The 21,387-nt window shown below is 32.8% G+C and overlaps 1 protein-coding gene across 1 annotated transcript in view; it reads left to right on the forward strand.

The window, feature by feature from the left end:
- Rsbn1l (round spermatid basic protein 1 like) overlaps positions 1–21,387 on the forward strand; it is a 75,806-nt gene that overhangs the window by 46,777 nt on the left and 7,642 nt on the right. The window contains exons 4-6 of the mRNA XM_076835008.2: positions 2,594–2,731; positions 4,461–4,603; positions 14,464–14,631. Coding sequence (XP_076691123.2) covers positions 2,594–2,731; positions 4,461–4,603; positions 14,464–14,631 — 449 coding nt within the window. The remainder of the gene's footprint in view (positions 1–2,593; positions 2,732–4,460; positions 4,604–14,463; positions 14,632–21,387) is intronic.

Genomic DNA, 21,387 nt, shown 5'->3' on the forward strand with positions numbered 1-21,387 from the left:
TAGTAAAAACACTTGAGTTATGACAGAACATATCATTTATATATATTTAAATTTATTTATTTTAATTTGTTTTACATGACAGCAGAATGCATTTCAACTCCTAGTACATATATAGAGCACAATTTTTCATGTCTCTGGTTGTTCACAAAGTAGAGTCACACCACTTGTGTCTTCATACATGTACTTAGGGTTATGATGTCCATTTCATTCCACCTGCATTTATATTGTTATCACCCAAGGTGTTTTACCAATTTTTTTCTGGTACTCATGATACATATTCTTGTATTTAAAACACAGAAATTTTACTTTTAATAGGGCTGACTATTAAATTTTTTGATAAGTAGTTTTGGTTTTCTGATTATTAATTTTGCTTCTCCCCTATTTTTCTATGGTTTCATAATGGCATTTTTTTTTTGGTAGAATAGAAATAGTTATCTTAATTACATGACAATACCTAGGGTAGAATGCAACTGTGTCAGTTATTTGAGAAATGAATTATTTCATGTATAACCTCATTATACATACTAGATACATTGACTGTTCTGATTTCAGACTTGTTTCTTTAGAGGATTATCTCTGACCCCTAAATTTCTTCTAACATTTACATCAGAGAGCATTCTTTCTTTGTTGTTCAATACATGTTGTTTGCATGCATTGAATTGCTATATATACTCCCTTGGAAGAGAGGACCAGTTGATAACAGTCCATTTGGTTTTAATTTAAAGGTGTGTTTAAAGCTGTTTTTTTTGGAGAGCTTGTAAATTGAATTGTGTTTAGCATTTTAGAAGAATTAACTCATTAAAAATTCTCAAGGCCACCCACTCCCACCCATGATAAAGTGCTCACATAATTTAATTGATCATTGTTGATACTGTGATGAGTATCAAGAGCTACTTGAATGACAGTGGTTTATTTGATTCTGGCTTTCTTTGAATTAATGACTTAGATGAGATATTTGATTTAAATAAGAAGATAAGGAAGTTGATAAACAGTTTATTTGTGTGAAGTGGAACTATTACCTTCTTAAGTTGCCTTTTAAAAGTCAAGTGTTATATTTCAAAACCTTGGAAATTTTGTGTTCTATAATATAAGTTGTTTGATTTCATTTTTGTTTTCTTTTCCCTTCCCTCCTCGCCTCTCTCCTCCTTATTAGTAAACTTTTTAAGACATTAATGTAATTATTATTATACTGCTTTGTCAATTGTGATAAAAATAAAATACTCTAATATCATTGTCAAAATTTTCTATTAAAATTAATTTTTTATTGCCACGTTTCTGGAGATAGGAATGTTGGGGCATTGTTACTGTAATAGCTGTGATTGTGAGGATTTTTCAGTGTGTCCATAATGAAACAAAGGTAGACCATCCCAGTTTGCTGGGGATACAAGACTTTGACTTTTAAAATAGGCTTAATCCTTGGTAAACTGGGACATGTTGATCTCTTAAATTTAGTGGCCACAAAGATTAATTTGGAGAAGAAGATAATTAGGGTTTCACATCAAATTTGTTTTTGAGCTGGGCACAGTGGTGCATGCCTATAATTCAGGTGTCTCAAGAGGCTGAAGCAGAAGGATCTCAAGTTTGAGGCTAGCCTCAGCTTCTTAGTAAGGCCCTAAGCAACTTAGGGAGACCCTGCTTCAAAATAAATAAAAAGGCTAGGGATGTGACTCTGGTAAAGACTCCTGGGTTTAATTGCCAATATTCCACTCCTGCCCTTATTTAGTAGTGTTAATATATGAAAACACATGGGTTTGTCAGGATTCAAATATGCTTGTGAAAATTCACATATCAGTGAATCTGGAGGTTTAGCCTGCCTTATTTTGCCTGTTTGAATGCCAGCATTCAAACACATTCCTAGCACTGTGACAGGTGGCTTTATATAATTATTACATTTTTCTTCAGGAGGGTTAGGGTTAGGGTTAGGGTTAGGGTTAGGGTTAGGGTAAATCTGAGGTAAAACATTCCAGTTAAGTAAACTAAATCTCAGGGAACTTAAATAATTATTTGTCTGAAGGTAACATAGCTGGTAGGTGGCAAAGGCAGGTTTGGGGCTTGAGATTCTTGATTTTCAATTTCTAACAGTTTTTCATTGGAATTAACATAATGCAAACTGGCTGCAAAGTAGTATGTTGTGATCTAGATAAGAAGATCATCCCTTGTGACTTTTTAGACATAGAAACCACTAGTAATGGTTTTTGTAACTTTTTCAGATGGTAACTTAAAATCTGATAACATATGAGCAATAAATTTAGAAAAATGCAGGTATATCAACTTTTGAATATAATTTCAGTGCTATTGTAGATTGAATAATGAACTCTTATGTCCTAAAGAGATGTTATAGACAGTTCTCTACAATTATTTTGTTTATCTGAACTGTTTCCATAAGCTATGTATAATAATAGTTGGAGAACGAAATTGCTAGGTTTAATGTAGGGTTTACATTAAATAAACTATTTGTTTTAGTTAATAATGCTTTTTGTTTTGCTTTTCTTGCTTCATATATTCTTAACATTGAGACAGTATAATTTATTATTACACATTGATAGCAAGCATTATCTTATGTTTAACTTGTTATTAAATTCATATTCTTCAGGTAAAAAGAACATATTCTCATGGTACTTACAGAGCTGGCCCAATGCGACAAATAAGCTTGGTGGGAGCAGTTGATGAAGAAGTGGGAGATTACTTCCCTGAATTTCTTGACATGTTGGAAGACTCACCATTTTTAAAAGTAAGGGAAAATAATCTAATCAATTTAAATTGTGGTTGTTAATTTTATACTACAGGTGATACAAATTAATGGTTATTTCAGGCTTATATAAATTTGGTTGTATTTAAATTGGAGGGAAGGAAAGGAAGAATGAAAAATAGCAATCTTGTATACTGCATATATGTAACTTCTCAGGTCCTAATTGTAATGGCAAAGCTGAGTGTTGAACCAGAAAATAACTTTATCTGTTACAATTACTTTAGAAAATTAGTTTCCATCTGTTTATTACCACTTTATAGAATATGTTACCAAGAATTTAAGAAGTATAGTGTTATGGTTTAGATATTTGGTGTCCCCCAAAAGTTCATGTATGAAACAATGCAAGAAAGTTTAGAGGTGAAATGATTTGGTTATGAGAGTTTTAATTTAATTAGTGCATTAATCCCCTGATAGGGATTAACTGGGTGGTAACTGTAGGCAAGTGGGTTGTGGCTGGAAGACTTGGGTCCCTAAGGGCATGCCTTTGGGGTATACATTTTGTTCTTGTTGAGCAGAGCTCTCTCTCTGGTTCTTGGTGGCCATGTTCCAGCCGCTTTCCTGTGTCACCTCTAACTCCTTCATGTGCTGCCTCAGCTATGTCCCCATAGAATGAGTTGGCTGTCTGTGGACTGAGACTTCTGAAACTGTTAGCACCCCTGAATAAGCTTTTCCTCCTCTAATTGTTCTTGTCAGGTCTTTTGGTCATAGCAGTGAAAAAGCTGACTAAAACATGCAGGAAGGATGATTACTAAATTAAAATGTCTAGGATAAAGGAATGACAGTGTTTTAGTATATTACCATACATAGCTTATGGAAACAGTTCAGATAAACAAAATAATTCTAGAGAACTGACTACAACATCTCCTTAGGACATAAGAGTTCATTATTCAATCTATAATAGCACTGAAATTATATTCAAAAGTTGGTATACCTGCGTTTTTCTAAATTTATATATCTATATCTATATCTAACTATCTATATATAGAGAGAGAGATCTGAGAGAAATAGAGATAGATAGATATTGAGATTGACCCTCATTTTGGACAAAATATAAATCCCAAGGGCATGCCCCCAGTTACCAACCTCCTCCAGTCACACCCTATCTGCTTACAGTTACCATCCAGTTAGTCCCTATCAGAGCATTAATGCACTGATTTAGTTAAAGCTGTCAGAACCCAGTCATTTCACCTCTAAACTTTCTAAGCTCATTGTCTCACACATGAGCTTTTGGGGGACACCTTACATCTAAATCATAATAGTTTGACATTATGAAAAAATGACCAGGGAAATTGTATACCTTTGTTTTAGCCTTGACTAGACCTACCTGGGTTGAGCAAACCACATAAACTTTCAGGGCTTTGGTCTCTTCATCTATAAAAGCAGATATTTAGTCTATGTAGTGACTAATGGGTACTTGCTCATTTTTCCAACTTAAAATCATATGACCCATATGTTTATCGAAAGAATTATAACAAATTATGAATATACTGAATCATACCCCTGGCATGGTAGGGGGAGGGAGCCATCCAAGCATAATTATTCTTTTGGTGTGTTTGAAATTGAACTTTTGAAGTTAAATTATGAATATATAGGGATATGTATTTCAGATGTTTAAATTGTATATGAGTGTGTTTTTGTGAAGGGAGAACTATTTTTTAAATGCATATTTGAAGATACATTTTAAAAATAATTTCTGTATAATTGTCTTTAGTGTACACTGCCATGGGGGACATTATCGAGTCTAAAATTAGAGAGTCGAAAAGACAGTGATGATGGTCCCATTATGTGGGTACGTCCAGGAGAACAAATGATCCCTGTGGCTGATATGCCAAAGTCACCTTTCAAAAGGAAAAGGTATGTTGGATACAAATTTTTATTTCTGAAAATGTGTGTTCATACATTGATGTGTATGAGTATTAGTAGAAAATTGGAAGAAGAAGGAAGGGAAAATTTATAGAGCATATTTGGAATGGAAATTAAAAGGTAGCTATACATGCTGGTAGAGTTTGTGATATTACATCTGCCATTTATAAGACATGAGAAATATAGGTAAATGACAATAAATTATAAATGGGAATGGAAAAAATATCATATAGTGAGACATTATAAAACTATTTTAGAGTGAATTTAATAAAATATTCAGAAGCTGTATTAAGAATATGGAAACATCTTATGGAGGATATAAAATTATACTAAAACAAATGGAAAGCCCTACTATGTTCTGGGTCAAGAATGATATTTGTTTAAATATTCGTCTGTACTCATACTCCCTATAACTGGATAAAATGTGTTTAAAGTTCATAAGGAAGAAAACTGTGAAAGAAAAGATAAGTGAAGAGGGAGCTTGTTACTGGATACTGAAAATTTCTACAAAACTCAAATAGATCATTGGTATAGGATAGAATCCAGAAATAGATATAAGTACATAGGATGAGATGGATGAGGAAATACTTATTTAATGAATAATGCTGGCATAATTGGCATTCTGAAAGAAAACACAGAGCTTCTACCTCATACAAAAAGAGATTTTAAGCATCATAGGTAAAACAAATACAAGTATGAGCACAAAAATGTTAAGTTTGGAAGTGATCTTCCTAAGAAAGACTAAAAGATATAGTGATAATATTGGTTGGGAGAGAAAAGACAACAACAGAGTTCAAAACTATAATAGATTGGACTAAAACATGCCTGATGTGGCAGGGCATGCACATATAATCCCAGTTACTTAGGAAGCTGAGGCTGGAGGATCTTAACCAGTCTAAGCAGCATAGTGACATCCTATCTTGAGAAAGAAAAATAAAATTCCCAAATCAACAAGAAAAATATAAAACCATCCAGTAGAAATATAAACTTTACCTTAGGCAGGTAAGTTTATTTTTAAAAAGCTACAAGATATTTTTGCCCTTTGTACTGATAAATTTATCAACATAGCAATAATAATGTAGCAATAATCGAGCGTTGTGAAGAAAGTCTTTATTGTTGGTAGAAGAGTGAGTTGCTTTGAAAGCAGTCTGGAAGTAGCTCATACACTTTGTATCTAACCATGATCTGCTCCCCTACTTTTGGGGATCTACCCCAATAAATAAAAGCATTAAAAATTAAGATGTAAGAATGCTAATAGTAGTCTTGTTTGTAATAAGAAAATAATTTAATGCCTGAATGTCCACCAACCAGGGGAATGGTTTAATACATTTCTACATTCTTATTAAAGAATATGATAAAACAGTTAAAATAGAATTTTTATTTCTTTTGATCTAAAAGGGTATTCATGACACTTGAAAAGAGCAAAATATAGGATAATGTATCTTGTATGATTCTTATGATTTTTATGAAAAACAAAAATAAATATGAAATAAAACCCCATGAATAAATGTATATTTATGTGAGCACAGGAAAAGGTTTGGAATAGAGTACAGTATGTTAGCATTTGGGGTTGGAAGTGGTCATCCTAAAGGAGATAATCTCTTTTTCTTTAGATACCTAAAATAGTTTTATTGGTTACAGTGATTATTAATTAAAACAAAAAAACAGAGAAGAGCAAAGTCATTAGTAGTAGGTTGCTTGATGGCAAGGACCATGTTGGGCTTATTACTAATGTGTTTCTAGCATATGTGTTTAGACACAGTGTTGTGCTTAATAACTTTGGGTTGAATTAAATTTTACAAGTTAATTTCTAAGTTGGTAGCAAATGATAAAATTGATGTGCTTTTCAAATGTTCTTAATTTTGTTTTAGAATTTAGCAGTCATTGAATCTGAAAGTCTTTTCCCAGAATAATGCAGATATATATAAAGTTTAGATTTGTATATAACACCAGCTCCCTGAGGAATTTCCATTCACTTAAGGGTTTACAGCCCATGGTATTTGTGATGACTAATAACAGCATTGTGCCAAGTGCTATATGTTCTTTAATTCATTAATGAGACCAAGCTTGTGAGGTTGAAAGCCTCTTAGTTTTCCACAGGAAGCAACATTACCAATTTTTTTAGGGGGGAGTATTGGGGATTGAACCCCAGGGGCACTTTACCACTGAGCCACATCCTAAGCTTTTTTAATTTTTTATTTTGAGACAGGATCTCTCTAAATTGCTGAGACTGGCTTAAACTCCAAGTTGCTGGCATCAGGCTTGTACCCCTATGCCCAGCTCCTCATCCCTTCTTAAGTTTTAGTTTTGAGATAGGCTCTCACTAAGTTGCTTAGGGCCTGGCATAAATCACTGAGACTGGCCTCAAACTTATCCTCTGCCTCAGCCTTCCCATTTGCTGCTATTACAGGCATTATCTAACTTTCTGACACATGTAAGACATTAGTCACAAAGAACAAAAGAGTATATGAGTATGTTTATGTACACATGTATGGGTGTATGTATGCATGAGACTGTAATGCAAGGGTACCCAAAGAGCAGTAGGTAATAGGATAAAGGGTGGGAACTTAGAGAACTAATAAGTAACCTCCAGGAGGATAAATGATGATAAGAGGAGAAAAGCACAGGGGCAGTCTAAAATTGTCTCTGGAAGCAACGTAAAAACCCGAGAGGAAGATAAATGATTACTTCTGGCCAGAGTTGTTCTCATACTTTCCCCCATTCTACAGTAGAATTAAAGAGATTTCTGCAATATGTAAGGCTAAGTAGGTAGTGAATTTTGTGTGCTTTATGGATTCTAGAGGATGGAAGTGGAGGAGAGGGACAGTGGGAGGTGACTGTCTTTCAAGACAGAGCCAAGGGTTTCCTTTTTGCTTCCAGTAAACCAGGCATGTTTTATGGAAGCACTTGCTGACTTTTTCTCCTTGCTAATTTTCTTATTTTTTGTCCTCTTCTCACTAGAATATAAAGTTCCATGATTGTAGGAACCCCATCTGTCATTAATGTCTCATTAATACTAGCCTCAGTGCCTAGAAGATTCCTGCCATATAGCCTGGGTCCTATAAATACTGACTTAATGTAATTTTAAAAGTTACCTTTTGTTCAAAAGTATATTTTGTGTTAACCAAGTGATCTAAATAGGGTATCCTGTACACATGGGTACATGATCCTATTCAGATTAGACCCAAATCTCAGATAAAGATCTAGGTACAGGAGTCTTCCCTTCCTTGGGGGATACATTCTAAGATTCCCAGAGGATGTCTGAAACCACAGATAGTACCAAGTCTTATATGTACTATGTTTCCCCTATATATTTGTACTTAAAAACTTTAATTTATAAATTAAGCATAGTAAGAAATTAGTAGCAATAACTAATAAGATGACACAACAAAAACAATAAACTCAAATAAAAGGTATACGAATGTGGCCTGAGCTCTCTTTCTCTCAAAATATCTTATTGTATTTTCATCTTTCACTTAAAGGCTTTCTCCTTGGCCTACTTGAATCGCTAGCATCACTACTCTTTTTTCGGGGGTGGGTGTGGGGGATTGAACTCAGTGCGCTACATTCCTAGTCCTTTATACGAATATTAATTTCTAGACAAGAGTCTTGTGAAATTACTGAGGCTGTCCTAAAACTTGCAATCTTCCTGCCTCAGCCTCCTGAGTTGATTATGGATCATTGATTACAGATATGCCTGGCGCAGCATCACTACTCTTGTCCTTTAGGGTCATTGTTAAGATAAAATAAGAATTACTAGAATATTGAGACAACTCTATTTGGTAGTGGAGATAGCTACTCCACTGACTAATAGGCAGGTAGGTGAGTACTCTGAACAAAGGGATGATTTGCATCCTGGGCAGGACAGAATGGAATGGCATGAGATTTCATAATATGTCTCTGAATAGTAAGCAATTGAAAACTTAGGAATTGTTTTGTTTATAATTTTATTTTTTGTTGATGTGCGTTTCATTGTGGTATATTCATACATGCATATAAAATACTTGGAATGATTTCACTTTTCACTATTTCCCCTTGCCCTACCCCTTTTCTCTACTTTACTATGTCCCTTCTATTTTTACGAGATCCCTTCTGACCAGAAAACATATATATGACCTTACCTTTCTGAGTCTGGCTTGTTTTGTTTAACATGATCTTCTTAGTTTCATCCATTTTATTTTTTTTACAAATGACATAATTTAGTTTTTATGGCTAAGTAAGACTCCATTGTGTTTATATATCACATTTTTCTTTATCTATTCATCCATTGATAAACACCTAGGCTGGTTCCATACTTTGGCTGTTGTGAATTGTACTGCTTCAAACATGGGTATACTTGTATCTCTACAGTAGGTTGACTTTAGTTCTTTTGGGTAAATACTGAGGAGTGGTATAGCTAGATCATATTGTGGTTCACTCCTAGTCTTCTGAGGAATCTCCACATTGATTTTACATCAACTGTGTAAAAATGTTCATTTCCTCTGTATTCTCGTTAGCATTGTTATTTGTATTCTTGATGACTGACATTCTAACTAGAGCAAGATGAAATCTCAGTGTAGTTTGATTTCTGTTTCCCTCCTAACTAAAGATATTGAACATTTTTTCATATATTTTTGGCCATCTTCTTGTGAAAAGTGTTGTTTAGTTTATTTGTTCATTTATTGAGTAGGTTATTTATTTTTTTGGTGTGTAGTTTTTTTGATTCTTAATAAATTCTAGATATTAATCCTCTATCAGCAAAAAAGCTGTCGAGAGATTTTCTCCCATTCTGTAGGTTCTTTCCTCACATTGTTGTTTCCTTTGTTTTGCAGAAGTTTTTTAGTTTGATAGCATCCGTTTATTAATCCTTGTTTTTACTGAGCTTTTTAGGAGTACTGTGGAGGAAATCATTGCCTATGCCTGTATGTTGGAATGTTGATCCTATGTTTTCTTATAGCAGTTGCAAAGTTGCAAAATTTCTGGACTAAATTCCTAGGTCTTTGATCCATTTTAAGTTGACTTGTGTGAGAGTGAGAGAGAGGGATCTATTTTTAATTTTTCTACATAATGGATATTCAGTTTTCTAGCACCATACCATTTGTGAAACAGCCTGTCTCTTCTCCCAATGTAAGTTTTCGCACCTTTGTCAAGAATCAGGTAATTGTAGTACCTCTGTGAGTTTGTGCCTTCTCTTCTGATCCATTGATCTTGGTGTCTGCTTTTATGCCAGTACCATGCTATTTTTGTTGCTATGGATCTGTAGTATAATTTGAAGATGGGTATTGTGATGTCTCCAGTTTTACTCTTTTTCCTTAGAGTTGCTTTGGCTATTCTGTTTTGTTGTTGTTGTTCTTCTTCTTCTATATAAATTTTAGGATTGTTTTTTCTGGTTCTGTGAAGGATGTTATTGGTATTTTGATGAGGATTGTATTGAATCTGCAGATTGCTTTTGGCAGTATGGCCATTTTAACAATATTAATTCTGTTTCTCCATGAACACAGGTCCTTAGGTGTCATTTTTCTATTTCTTCTTCATGTTCTGTAAATTTCCTCATAGGTATCTTTCACCTCCTTGGTTGAATTTATTCCTAAGTATGTTTTTTTTTAATCTGTTGTAATTTTGTCCTGAATTCTTTCTCAGTGTATTTATTACTAGTATATAGAAAAGCTATTGCTTTTCATAGGTTGATTTTGTGTCCTGCTACTTTGCTGAATTTGCTTATAAGGTTTAGAAGTGTTCTGGTGGAGGATTTATTCTCTTCTAAGTATTGGATCCAGGTCATCTGCAAAGAGGGACAATTTTACTTCTTCCCTTTTTTATTTGTATTCCTTTTATTTCCTGTATTAGTTAGCTTTGCTCTACAAAGAACAGCTTAGAGGAGGAAAAGTTTTATTTTGGCTGACAGTTTCAGAGATTCAGCCTATGGTTGGCTGGCTCCATAGCTCTGGGACTGAAATGAGACAGAACAGTATGACAGAGGAAAGCAGCTCAGGACATGGCAGCCAGAAAGCAGAGGAAGATATTTGCTTATTGGGTCAAAATATAAACCTCAAAGATATACCTCTAGTAACCTTCTTCCTCCAGCCACGTCCTACCTGCTTAAAGCTACCATCCACTTAATCCATATCAGTGAATTAATCTATTGATTCGGTTATAGCTTTCATAATCTAATCATTTTATCTCTGAACATTATTCTTTTGTTTCCCACATGAGCTTTTGGGGGACAACTCATATCTAAACTGTAATACTTCTTTTGCCTAATTTCTCTGGTTAGAATTAGTACTGTATTGAATAGGAGTAGTGAGTTGGGCATCCTCGTCTTGTTTCATTTAGAGGAAATGCTTTCAGTTTTATTCTATTTAGTATGATACTGGCTTTGGGTTTGTTATATACAGTCTTTATGTCAAGGTAATTTCCTTCTCTTCCTAGTTTCTTCAAGGTTTTTTGTCATGAATGGGTGCTGAATTTTGTCTGACTTTTACTGTATCTGTTGAGATGATTATATGATTTTTGTCTTTGATTCTATTTAAGTGGTATATTTATTGATTCACATATGTTGAGTCATCTTAGCATCCCTGCAATGAAACCAACTTGAAAATGATATATAATCTTTTAATGTGATGTTGAACATAGTTTGCTAATATTTTATTAAGGGTTTTTATATCTGTTCATCAAGGATATTGGTGTGTAGTTTTCTTTCCTTGAGGATCCTTATCTGGTTTTAGTATCAGGGTCATGCTGGCTTTGGAGAGTAGGTTTGGAAGTGTTTCTTTCTGTTTCCTGGAATAATGTGAGGAACATTGACATTAGTTTTTTTTTTTTTTCCTTCAAGGTCTGGTAGAATTGGCTGTGAATCTATCTGGTCCTGGCTTTATTTTATTACTGCTTCTGTCTCATTGTTTGTCATTAGTCTGTTTAGGTTTTCTGTGTTCTCTTTATTCAATTTTGGTAGGTCATATATATCTAGAATAATTTATCTGTTTTTTCCAAATTTTCTAATTTATTGGAAAGCAAGTTTCAAAATAGTCTCAAATGATCCTCTGAATTTCAGTGGCATCTAATGTAAATAGCTCTTGTTTTTTTTATTTTTCTAATTTTATTAATTTGGGTCTTTTTTTCTCTTTCTTTTGGTTATTTTGGTGAAGTGTTTATCAATCTTGTTTATCTTCTCAAAGAATCAACTCTTTGTTTCATTAATCCTTTGAATTTTGTTGTACTATATTTCATTAATTTCAGCTTGGATATTTATTATTTTTTTTCTTTATTCTAGAGTTTTGAGAATGATTTTTTTTCCTTGTTTTTCTAAGACTTTGAGATTTATCACTAGGTTGTTTGTTTGGGAATGTTCTGATCTTTTTTTCCCTTAATCTTCTTTTAGTTGTAGGTGGACACAGTACCTTTATTTTATTTTTATGTGGTGTTGAGGATTGAACCCAGTGCCTTCCACATGCGAGGCGAGCACCTTACCACTGAGCTATACTCCCAGCCCTGTTCTGACTTTTTAATGTAGGCACTTATCACTAAAAGCTTTCCTCTTAGAACTGTCTTTGCTGTGTCCCAGAGATTTTGGTGTATTGTATTTATATTCTCATTTTATTTTAAGAATATTAAAATTTTTAGTATGATTTCTTCAATGTCCCAGTCATCATTCAAAAAACATATTGTTCAATCTCCATGTGTTTATGTAGTTTCTATAGTTTTTCTTGGTTGGTGATTTCTAATTTCATTCTGTTCCATTATGATCTGATAAGATATAAGGAATTATTTGAGGTTTTTTTTTTTTGTATTTTCTAATAGTTGGCTTTGAGGTCTAAATATTCATTTTTGGAGAAAATTCCATGAGCAGCTGAGAAGAAAGTATATTGAACGATTATTAGATGAAACATTCTATAGATATGTTAAATCCATTTGATCTATAGTATGATTTAACTCTGTAGTATCTTGATTTTTTAAATTTTTATTTACTTACTTTTACTTGAATTTGTTATATGATAGCAGAATGCATTACAATTCATATTACACACAGAGCACAATTTTTCACATATCTGGTTGTATACAAAGTATAGCCACACCTTTAGTGTCTTTATACATATACTTAGGGTAATGATATTCTTCTCATCTCACCATCTTTTCTTCCCCCATACCTGCTTCTTTCCCCTCCCACCCCTTGCCATATCTAGAGTTTGTGTAATCCTCCTGTGCTCCCCCCGACTCCAACTTGATTATGAATCAGCCTCCTTAAATCAGAGAGAACATTCAGCATTTGGTTTGGGCGGGGGATTGGCTATGTAGTATCTTCATTTTATGTTTTCAGGACTTATCTAGTAATGAGACAGGTATATTGAACTCACTATTATTATATTGGGACCTAAGTGAGCCTTTATGTCAAATATTCTTTTTTATGTTTTTAGGTACACTGATGTTTGGGGTATATATATTTACTATCATTATTGTCTTGCTGGATTATTCCCTTTACTAATATGTAGTGATTTTTGTTATCTTGAAGTATGCTTTGTCTTATATGAGAATAGCTTTTCCTATTTGCTTTCAGGTTTTCTTTTCTTTTTATTTATTTATTTTTGTCCTGGGGATTGAATCCAAGAGTTCTTTACCACCGAGCTTTTTACTTTTATTTTTTTAAAATTTTGAGACAGAGTCTCACTAAGTTGCTGAGGGCCTTGATAAGTAATTGAAGCTGGCCTTGAACTTGTGATCTTCCTTGTCTCAGCCACCTTAGTTGCTGGGATAATAAGCATATGCCACCACACTTAGCAGTTTGGATTCCATTCACCTGGGATATAATTTTCCATATTTACTTTCAGCCTGTGGATGTCTTAGCCTGTGAGGTTTGTTTCTTGTTGGATCTTGTTTTTTTAATCCATTCTGCCAGCCTATATCTTTTAATTGGAGGATTCCTGTCACTTTGACTTATTTCTAATGTTTTCTTTAATCCCGATTCTCATTGCATATTTATTTCTAATGAGATTTATTCTCTCTTGGTTATTTGGTTATTTCTTTCTCTCTTTTTTGTGTATAGGATTCTCTTAAGGATCCTATATTTTGCAATACTTGCTTAGTAGTCATAAGTTCCTTTAGTTTATGTTTATCTTGGAAAGTTTTTGTTCCTTGATTATGAAAGATAAGCTTTGCTGGATATAGCCGTCTTGGTTGGCAGTTATTTTCAGGGTTCATAATACATCTTTCCAAGTCTTCCTGGACTTTAGGGTTTACATTGAGAAATCCGATATTATTTGGATTGGTTTTCCTTTAAATGTGACCTGGCATCTCATTCTTGTAGCTTTAAAATTTTTTTTTGATCTGTATTTTTTGCATTTTAATTCCATTGTGTTGTGGAGGGTTCTTTTTTTTTTTTTTTTGATCCTGTCTATTTGGGGTTCTAAATACCTCTAGTATCTGAATATCCATCTTGTTCTGAATATTAGGAAAAGTATCTGCTGCTATTTTATCATTGCCATTACTCTGTATCTCTACTGCTTCCTCATTGCTTATGAAAGGAAATATTTATTTATGAAAAATTTCACAATATTTCAAACCACAGTTGACTGTAGGTTAACTGAGACAATGTGAAACCACTGTCAAGAGGGGACTAATATATAAGGAAACTCAGTAAATTATACCATCTGTAGTTCAGTTTATTATCCAAGTAAAATTTTTTTTTATAGTTGTGACTTTTGTGAAGGTGTATTACAAGAAGGGGATTGTATTATATATGTGTTTTCATCCATTTAAAAAATTAGAACTTAATTTGGGAACAGGTAATTTAAAGTTCCTTTTATCTGAATTATGTGATTATTGAATGTTTGATGGCAAGTAAGCTTCAGTATATAAATATAAATCTTTTTTAAAAACAGAACTACCAATGAAATAAAAAACCTTCAGTACCTACCTCGAACCAGTGAGCCTCGTGAGATGCTCTTTGAAGACAGGACAAGGGCCCATGCAGATCATATAGGACAAGGTTTTGAACGACAGACAACAGCTGCTGTTGGAGTACTGAAGGCTGTGCACTGTGGAGAGTGGTATATATAACTACTGCTATTCTAATGAAAGACTTTTGTGGCTTCTAAAATTTTTCTTGGAAACTTTCTTAATAATTTTTCCATACTGGGGAAGAGAAGAATTTTAGTTACCCTCCCTGTGTTTGGGTATCCTAATTTCACATTGCTTTAAAGAAGGTTTTAAATTGTTAGATTCTAGCTGTAGTCATTTGGTTGAGTTAAATAATTTCATTTTCTATATGGGTAGAAGGTAAAAACACTAGGGTAAAAGGAAAACTAGATTTACTTTGTATTACTATATGGCCATTTATAGATGTAGTCTTTTTTATGACAAAAGAAAACTGAAGCTCAGGGCTGTCAAACAGCTTCTTTATAGTCTTCTAGTTAATAAGTAGTAGAGCTGAGATGGATTTTGTGTTTTCTTTCTACTATACTACTTTACTGCTTCCTTTATTAAGTTAATATCTGTTTATTATTTGTCTGATTTTTTTTCAGCTTTGCTTACAAGCTTCACTTTGAATTTCTTTTTATTTAAAATATTTTTGGTCTTTATTATTTTTGATTGATACATAGTAATTGTATATATTTATGGGGTACAAATGTGATATTTGATTTCATGTATATACTGTTTAATGATCAAATCAGGAAATTAGTATATTTATCACTTTAAACTTATCATTAATGGTGAGTACTTTGAAAAATCATTTTTGCTAGCTATTTCAAGATATACAGTGCATTATTGTTAACCATAGTCACCCTCCTGTGCAATAGAACACCAGAACTTTTTTCTCCAACTTCACTATAACTTTGTACTTGATCATGGACCTCTCCACCTCCTCCTTCCCCTCTGCTCTTCCCAGCCTCTGGTGAATAAAAAAATAAGAAATGTTTGGATAGATTAAATGTAGATCATTCTATTTAATATGTTTAAGGTGCCTATACATATGTAACTTTTCATTTAGTAAATAGCAAAAATAGCAAAGCTATATTTATACTATAGCTATATATATACGTACGTTTGTTTATATTTAAGTTTTAATTTTTTTTTGTTTTTGTAGATGGATACAATACCTTTATTTTATTTATTTTTATGCAGTGCTGAGAGTATAACCCAGTGCCTCACATGTGCTAGGCAATTGCTGTACCACTGAGCTACACCCTCAGCCTTAGATATTTGTCAAGTTGAGTATTGTTTGGATTTGGGTATGAAACATAAATTAGAATATGCTTTCTTATTAAAGCAGTGAAATTAGATAGCAAATAAACAGGAGACTTTTCTAAGAAATCATTTTTCATTCTGAAGACATAAAATATTAGTTGTGTAGTTTTCTGAGGTCTTACTAAAATTATAACCTGTATCTTCCACATAGGGCAATATTATTTTCAAGGATTACTTATGCCAGATTGACACTTAATTAGAAAGAGAAATTTGTAGTAATATTTTATAAATTAATACTAAATAGAGAAGCTAGCCAATGTAAACTGACCATAAAAGGAATGAAGGTTTATCAATCTCAGGTACACAAAGTATCTGATATTGAATTGTACTAGGATCTAGAACTGATTCTAAGATCCTTAGGAAAAAAAAATATTAAGTGTTTTTTACCTAATATTTTAAAATATTAAGTATTTCATAATTTTCACTGAGTTGTGTTTTTTTATTTTTATTTTTTTGTAGTTATAGATGGACAGCATGCTTTTATTTTATTTGTTTCATTTTTATGTGATGCTAAGGCTTGAACCCAGTGCCTCACACATGCTAGGCAAGTGCTCTGCCACTGAGCCTCAGCCCCTCATTGAGTTATGCTTAAATGCTAATTTTCAAATAACTGTGGTTGTTTTTATAGTTTCTATGCTCTTTTGATTATCTAGTTTAAAATGTTAATTTTATCAAAGAGTAAAGACAAATTTATCTCTGTGGAAATCCTTAAAAATTTTTTCTGTTTCAAATTAATGATGTCTTCCTCAAATGTTTCAGATAAAGAATTTAACATTGGCATTAATATTTTCTTAGGGTAAAATCTGATTTGTAAATAGTGTTCCATAAAGTCAGCCACATATATTTCCTTTTGGAGATTAATATTCTCGCTTCTAAAGCCCTCAGCACTTTTTAAAAATCTCTCAAGTCTGTTTTAAATTATTGTTGGTATGTGTTCTTTCTTTCCCTTTATATGGAAATTAAAGTTACAGATTAAATCCTATGTTTCAAAGGCCTACCACAGATCCCAATAAACATTTATTGAATAAGAAACTACATTTGTTGTTACAAATTTCATAGTAAAAAAGGACTACTGTCAAATTACTAACATGTCACATGACCAGATTTAAGAATATTCTTGAGACAGATTTGGAATGAGTGAGATATTGCTAGCTATGAAGTTTCTCGCTTTGGAAAAATATAATTCGCTTCTCATATTAATAGTGCTTTTTAATTTCTTAATACTAAAGAGAAAGTAATTTTGTTAATACTATTGAGGGCTTTATGGCTGTGTTAATCAGCTTTCCATCACTGTAAATAAATATCTGGGATAATTAATATACAAGGAAATATGGCTTATGGATTTAGTTTCCAGGCCATTGCTTTAGTACTATTAAAGTAGTACATGATGGTACTACATATGGCAGAACAAAATTGCTTACCCCATGAACTGGGGAACAGAGAAGAAGACTGGGGTACCTTTCACTAGCCCCACCTACCAAAGGTTCTATTACCTTCTAATAGTCCAAACTATAGTAGTGACTGTGATGCAGATGGGTGTATATTCTTTTTATCGTTTCTTTGATGTTAAAGCAAGTTATTAAACAAAGGAAATTTTTATATTTCTTGAAAAGACCTTGACTATTAAGGTATTGGAATTTTTTTTTTTTCTTTTTTCCTTTTCCTTTCAGTATTGGGGATTAAACCCAGGGACACTCTACTACTGAGCTACATCACTACCCCTTTTTATTTATTTATTTATTTTTATTTTGGGACAGGATCTCACTAAGTCCTGTGGTTAACCTTGAACTTGCAATCTTTCTGCCTCAGCTGCCTAAATTGCTAGGATTATAGGCATGCGTCACTGTGCCTGGTTTAGGATGTTAAATTCTTGACTTTACCTAAGAGCTAGGCTTAAGATCAACTTGAAGTAAAAGATTGGTATTGATAAAGACTACAAAGAAATCTCCAACTATATAGGGACAAGCCTTGTGAATTATTACTCAAATTATATAAGTGTTTAGGCCTTATTAAGATCCGACTTTATAGACATATATTTGGAGGTTGTTTCTTTGAAATTGTCTTTAGAAAATCATCATCATTATTGAAGTATAGTTTACATTCAGTAAAAAAAACTAATTTTAAGTATACATTTTGATGTGTTTTGATGAATGTGTAGACTCATGTTGTCATTACCCCATCTAATGTACAGAATCTTTGGCTTTTATCATATCTTTTGCCAGTTAATCATCTCAATCCTTTCCCAGATCCAAACATCCATTAGTCTACTTTTTGTTATTATAGATTAGTTTTGCCTACTCTAGGATTTTGTTAACAGAATTATAAATATGCCTAAAATTAATTTTACCAGATATTTGCTGCTAAACACAGAAATACAGTTCACCTGTGACTCTGGTAAACTTGATCATTAATTCTAGTGCTTATTTTTTTTTTTAGTTGTAATTGGACACAATACCTTTATTTTATTTGTTTATTTATTTTTAATGTGGTGCTGAGGATTGAACCCATCGCCTCTCACGTGCTAGGTGAGCGTTTTACTGCTGAGCCACAACCCAAGCCCGCTTTTTTATTTTTTTTTTTTAACTTTCAGTTTTCTCCATGTACAGTTATTTTGTCTTACCCTAACACTCTGCAATTATATTAATATGTATTTACTGAAAAGAAATGAAAGCATATATCCATGTAAAGACTTTTAAGTAAATATTAAAAACAACTTTATTATTTCAGAATAGAGATTAACTTGATAGTGGTGAGATGTCATTTTAGGAGGGGCATTGCTGTATTTCTTGAGTGGTGGCTATACATCTTTGTATTTTAATGGGCAATTAGACTCTCTATACTCTTGTATGAATGAAATATTTCATTAAATAAATATTAAAAATGTTGAAAAACCAACTTTATTCATAAAACTAAAAATTGAGAACAACTCAAATCATCATTATCAGGTAAATGATATGGGTGGTGCTGGTGCTGGGGATTGAACCCAGGCCTTGTGCATGTGAGGGAAGCACTCTACCAACTGAACTGTATCCCTAACCCATAAATGTGGATTTTATCAAAATTAAAACTGTCCTTCAAATGATACTTTTGGGAAAATGAAAAAGCAAGTTACAGGCCAGTCATCTATCTATATGACTCATTTCCATACATATAAAGAACTCTTAAAATTTAAAATAAATAGTGAACTCAGTTAAAACTGGGCAAAAAGTTTTATTTTTTTTTAATTTTTAATTTTTTTGGTACTGGGGATTGAGCTCAGGGACATTTGACCACTGAGCCACATCCCCAGTCCTATTTTTTTTTTGTATTTTATTTAGAGACAGGGTCTCACTGAGTTGCTTAGTGCCTCGCTTTTACTGAGGCTGGCTTTGAACTCACAATCCTCCTGTCTCAGCCTCCTGAGCTGCTGGGATTACAGGCATGCATCACTATGCCTGGCAAGACTGGGCAAAAGGTTTTAATAGACATTTTATAAAAGAAGATAACAAAGGGCTAGTAAACATTTAAAAAATGTTCAATGCAAATTAAAACTACAATGAGGTAACATAATACATGCATTAAAACAGCTTAGAGTGATAAAAACCAATAGTAGCCAAAGCTGACAAGGATGGAGATTAACCAGAACTTTCATTATGTTGCTGTGGGAACTGTTTGATGTGTCTTATCAAAGCAAATATAGGTGGGCACAGTGGCACATGCCTGTAAATCCCAGTTACTCGGGAGGCAGAGCAAGAGGAGCATTAGTTGAGAGCCAGCCTCACCAATTTAGTGAGGCACTAGGTAACTTAGTGAGACTGTCTCAAAATAAAAAAATACAAAGGGTTAGGGATGTGGCTCAGTGATTAAGCACCCCTAGGTTCAATCCCTGGTACTTGGGGGGTAGGAAGTAAATATAAACTTATTCTAAGACCCTGTAATTCTATAATTCTGTTATTGTTTTCTAGACTTAAAAACCTCTTAATTATTCTGCATTATCATAATATCATTCATATTATGTTACATATTAGATAAAATATCTGGTATATATGTATATATAGAGAACATAATATTGTATATGTCATAGAGCATGTAAAAAAAAGGACCCAAGATGTAGTTCAGTAGTAAAGTTCCCCTGGATTAAATACCTAGTGCTGGAGCAGGGCAGTTGTCAAGGGAATTGATGACAGTTTTACATTGTGAATGTTGATATTCACATATAATGAAAAAGAATAAAATACAGAGTAACCAATACATATATACAGTAACCATACATAACTATATTTATATGCCTATATTAAGATACACATGGTATTTGTGGTAAATACAGCATAATATGTATAATTTATAAAATAATTTTTAGTGCTGGATTCAGTTTGCTAATATTAGTGATTTGTGTTTATAAGTCATGCTCGAATTTATTAATTTTATTGATCTTTTCATACAGTGGTTTATTTCACTTTTTTTGTTTTCCATTTCATTGTTTCTGCTCTCTATTCTTTAAAGTTAAAAATAATTTGTTTTTGTAGCTTAAGTTGGAAACTTACATGATTAATTTGAGACTTTTCTTTTTTAATGTAAGTATTTAAAATTTTAAGCACTGCTTTAGCTACATTTCACACATTTTGACATTTTCATTTTTACTCAGTTTGGGATATTTCTGACTTTTTGTTTGATGTCTTTTTTAACTTATGGGTTGTTGAGAAGAGTCTTGTTTAATTTCTAATGTCTGATTATTTTTTTTCCCAGAGTGTGTGGTAGTTTTTTTTTTTTTTTTTTTTGTGTGTGTGTGTGTGTGTGTGTTTTCACCATTGGAGTTGGAACAGGGTCTCATGTATGCTAGGCAACATTCTATCACTGAACTATACTCTAGCTGTGTGTGAGTGTGTGTTTTGAAAGTTGTTCCATGTATATTGAAGCTTTATTACTAGGCTACTGTACATTTAGAGTTCCTTTTTGATGAATTGACCATTTTATCATTATAAGATGCCCTTTTTATTCTTGGTAATCCTTCTTGTCCTGAAGTCCTCTTTGTTTTACGTTAATATAGTCACTCCAGCTTTCCTATGATTTGTATTAGCATAACTTTTCTGTGTGATTTTTAATTTAATTCCCCCTATGGTGATAAAACATATTGTGTATGATTTTGGTCTTTCCTAATTTCTTAGGGTTTGTTTTATGAACTATCTTAATGTTTGATGTCCACTTAAAAGAATATATGTTTGGCTGATTTTTGAGGTGTAGTGCTCTAGAAATGTTAAGTCAGGTTTGTTGATTGTATGGTTAAAGTCTTATATATCTTTATTGATTTTTGTCAGCTTGTTAATCTCCAACTCATAACACTGGATTTGTCTATTCCTCCTTCCAGTTTTTCTTGGTTTTGCTCCAGATATTTTTTTTTGCAACAGCTTAATTGAGATACAATTTACATATGCTATGGATCATCTATTTAAAGTGTATAAGGCAATGGTTATTAGTATATTCACAAAATTTTGCAACTATCACAATTATATAGAACATTAATTATAATTATTAATGATTAATTGCAGGACATTAAAGGGTACAGAAAGATGCTCTGTACC

Source organism: Callospermophilus lateralis, chromosome 1 (assembly GCF_048772815.1).
Source record: "Callospermophilus lateralis isolate mCalLat2 chromosome 1, mCalLat2.hap1, whole genome shotgun sequence".
Taxonomy (NCBI): Eukaryota; Metazoa; Chordata; class Mammalia; order Rodentia; family Sciuridae; genus Callospermophilus; species Callospermophilus lateralis.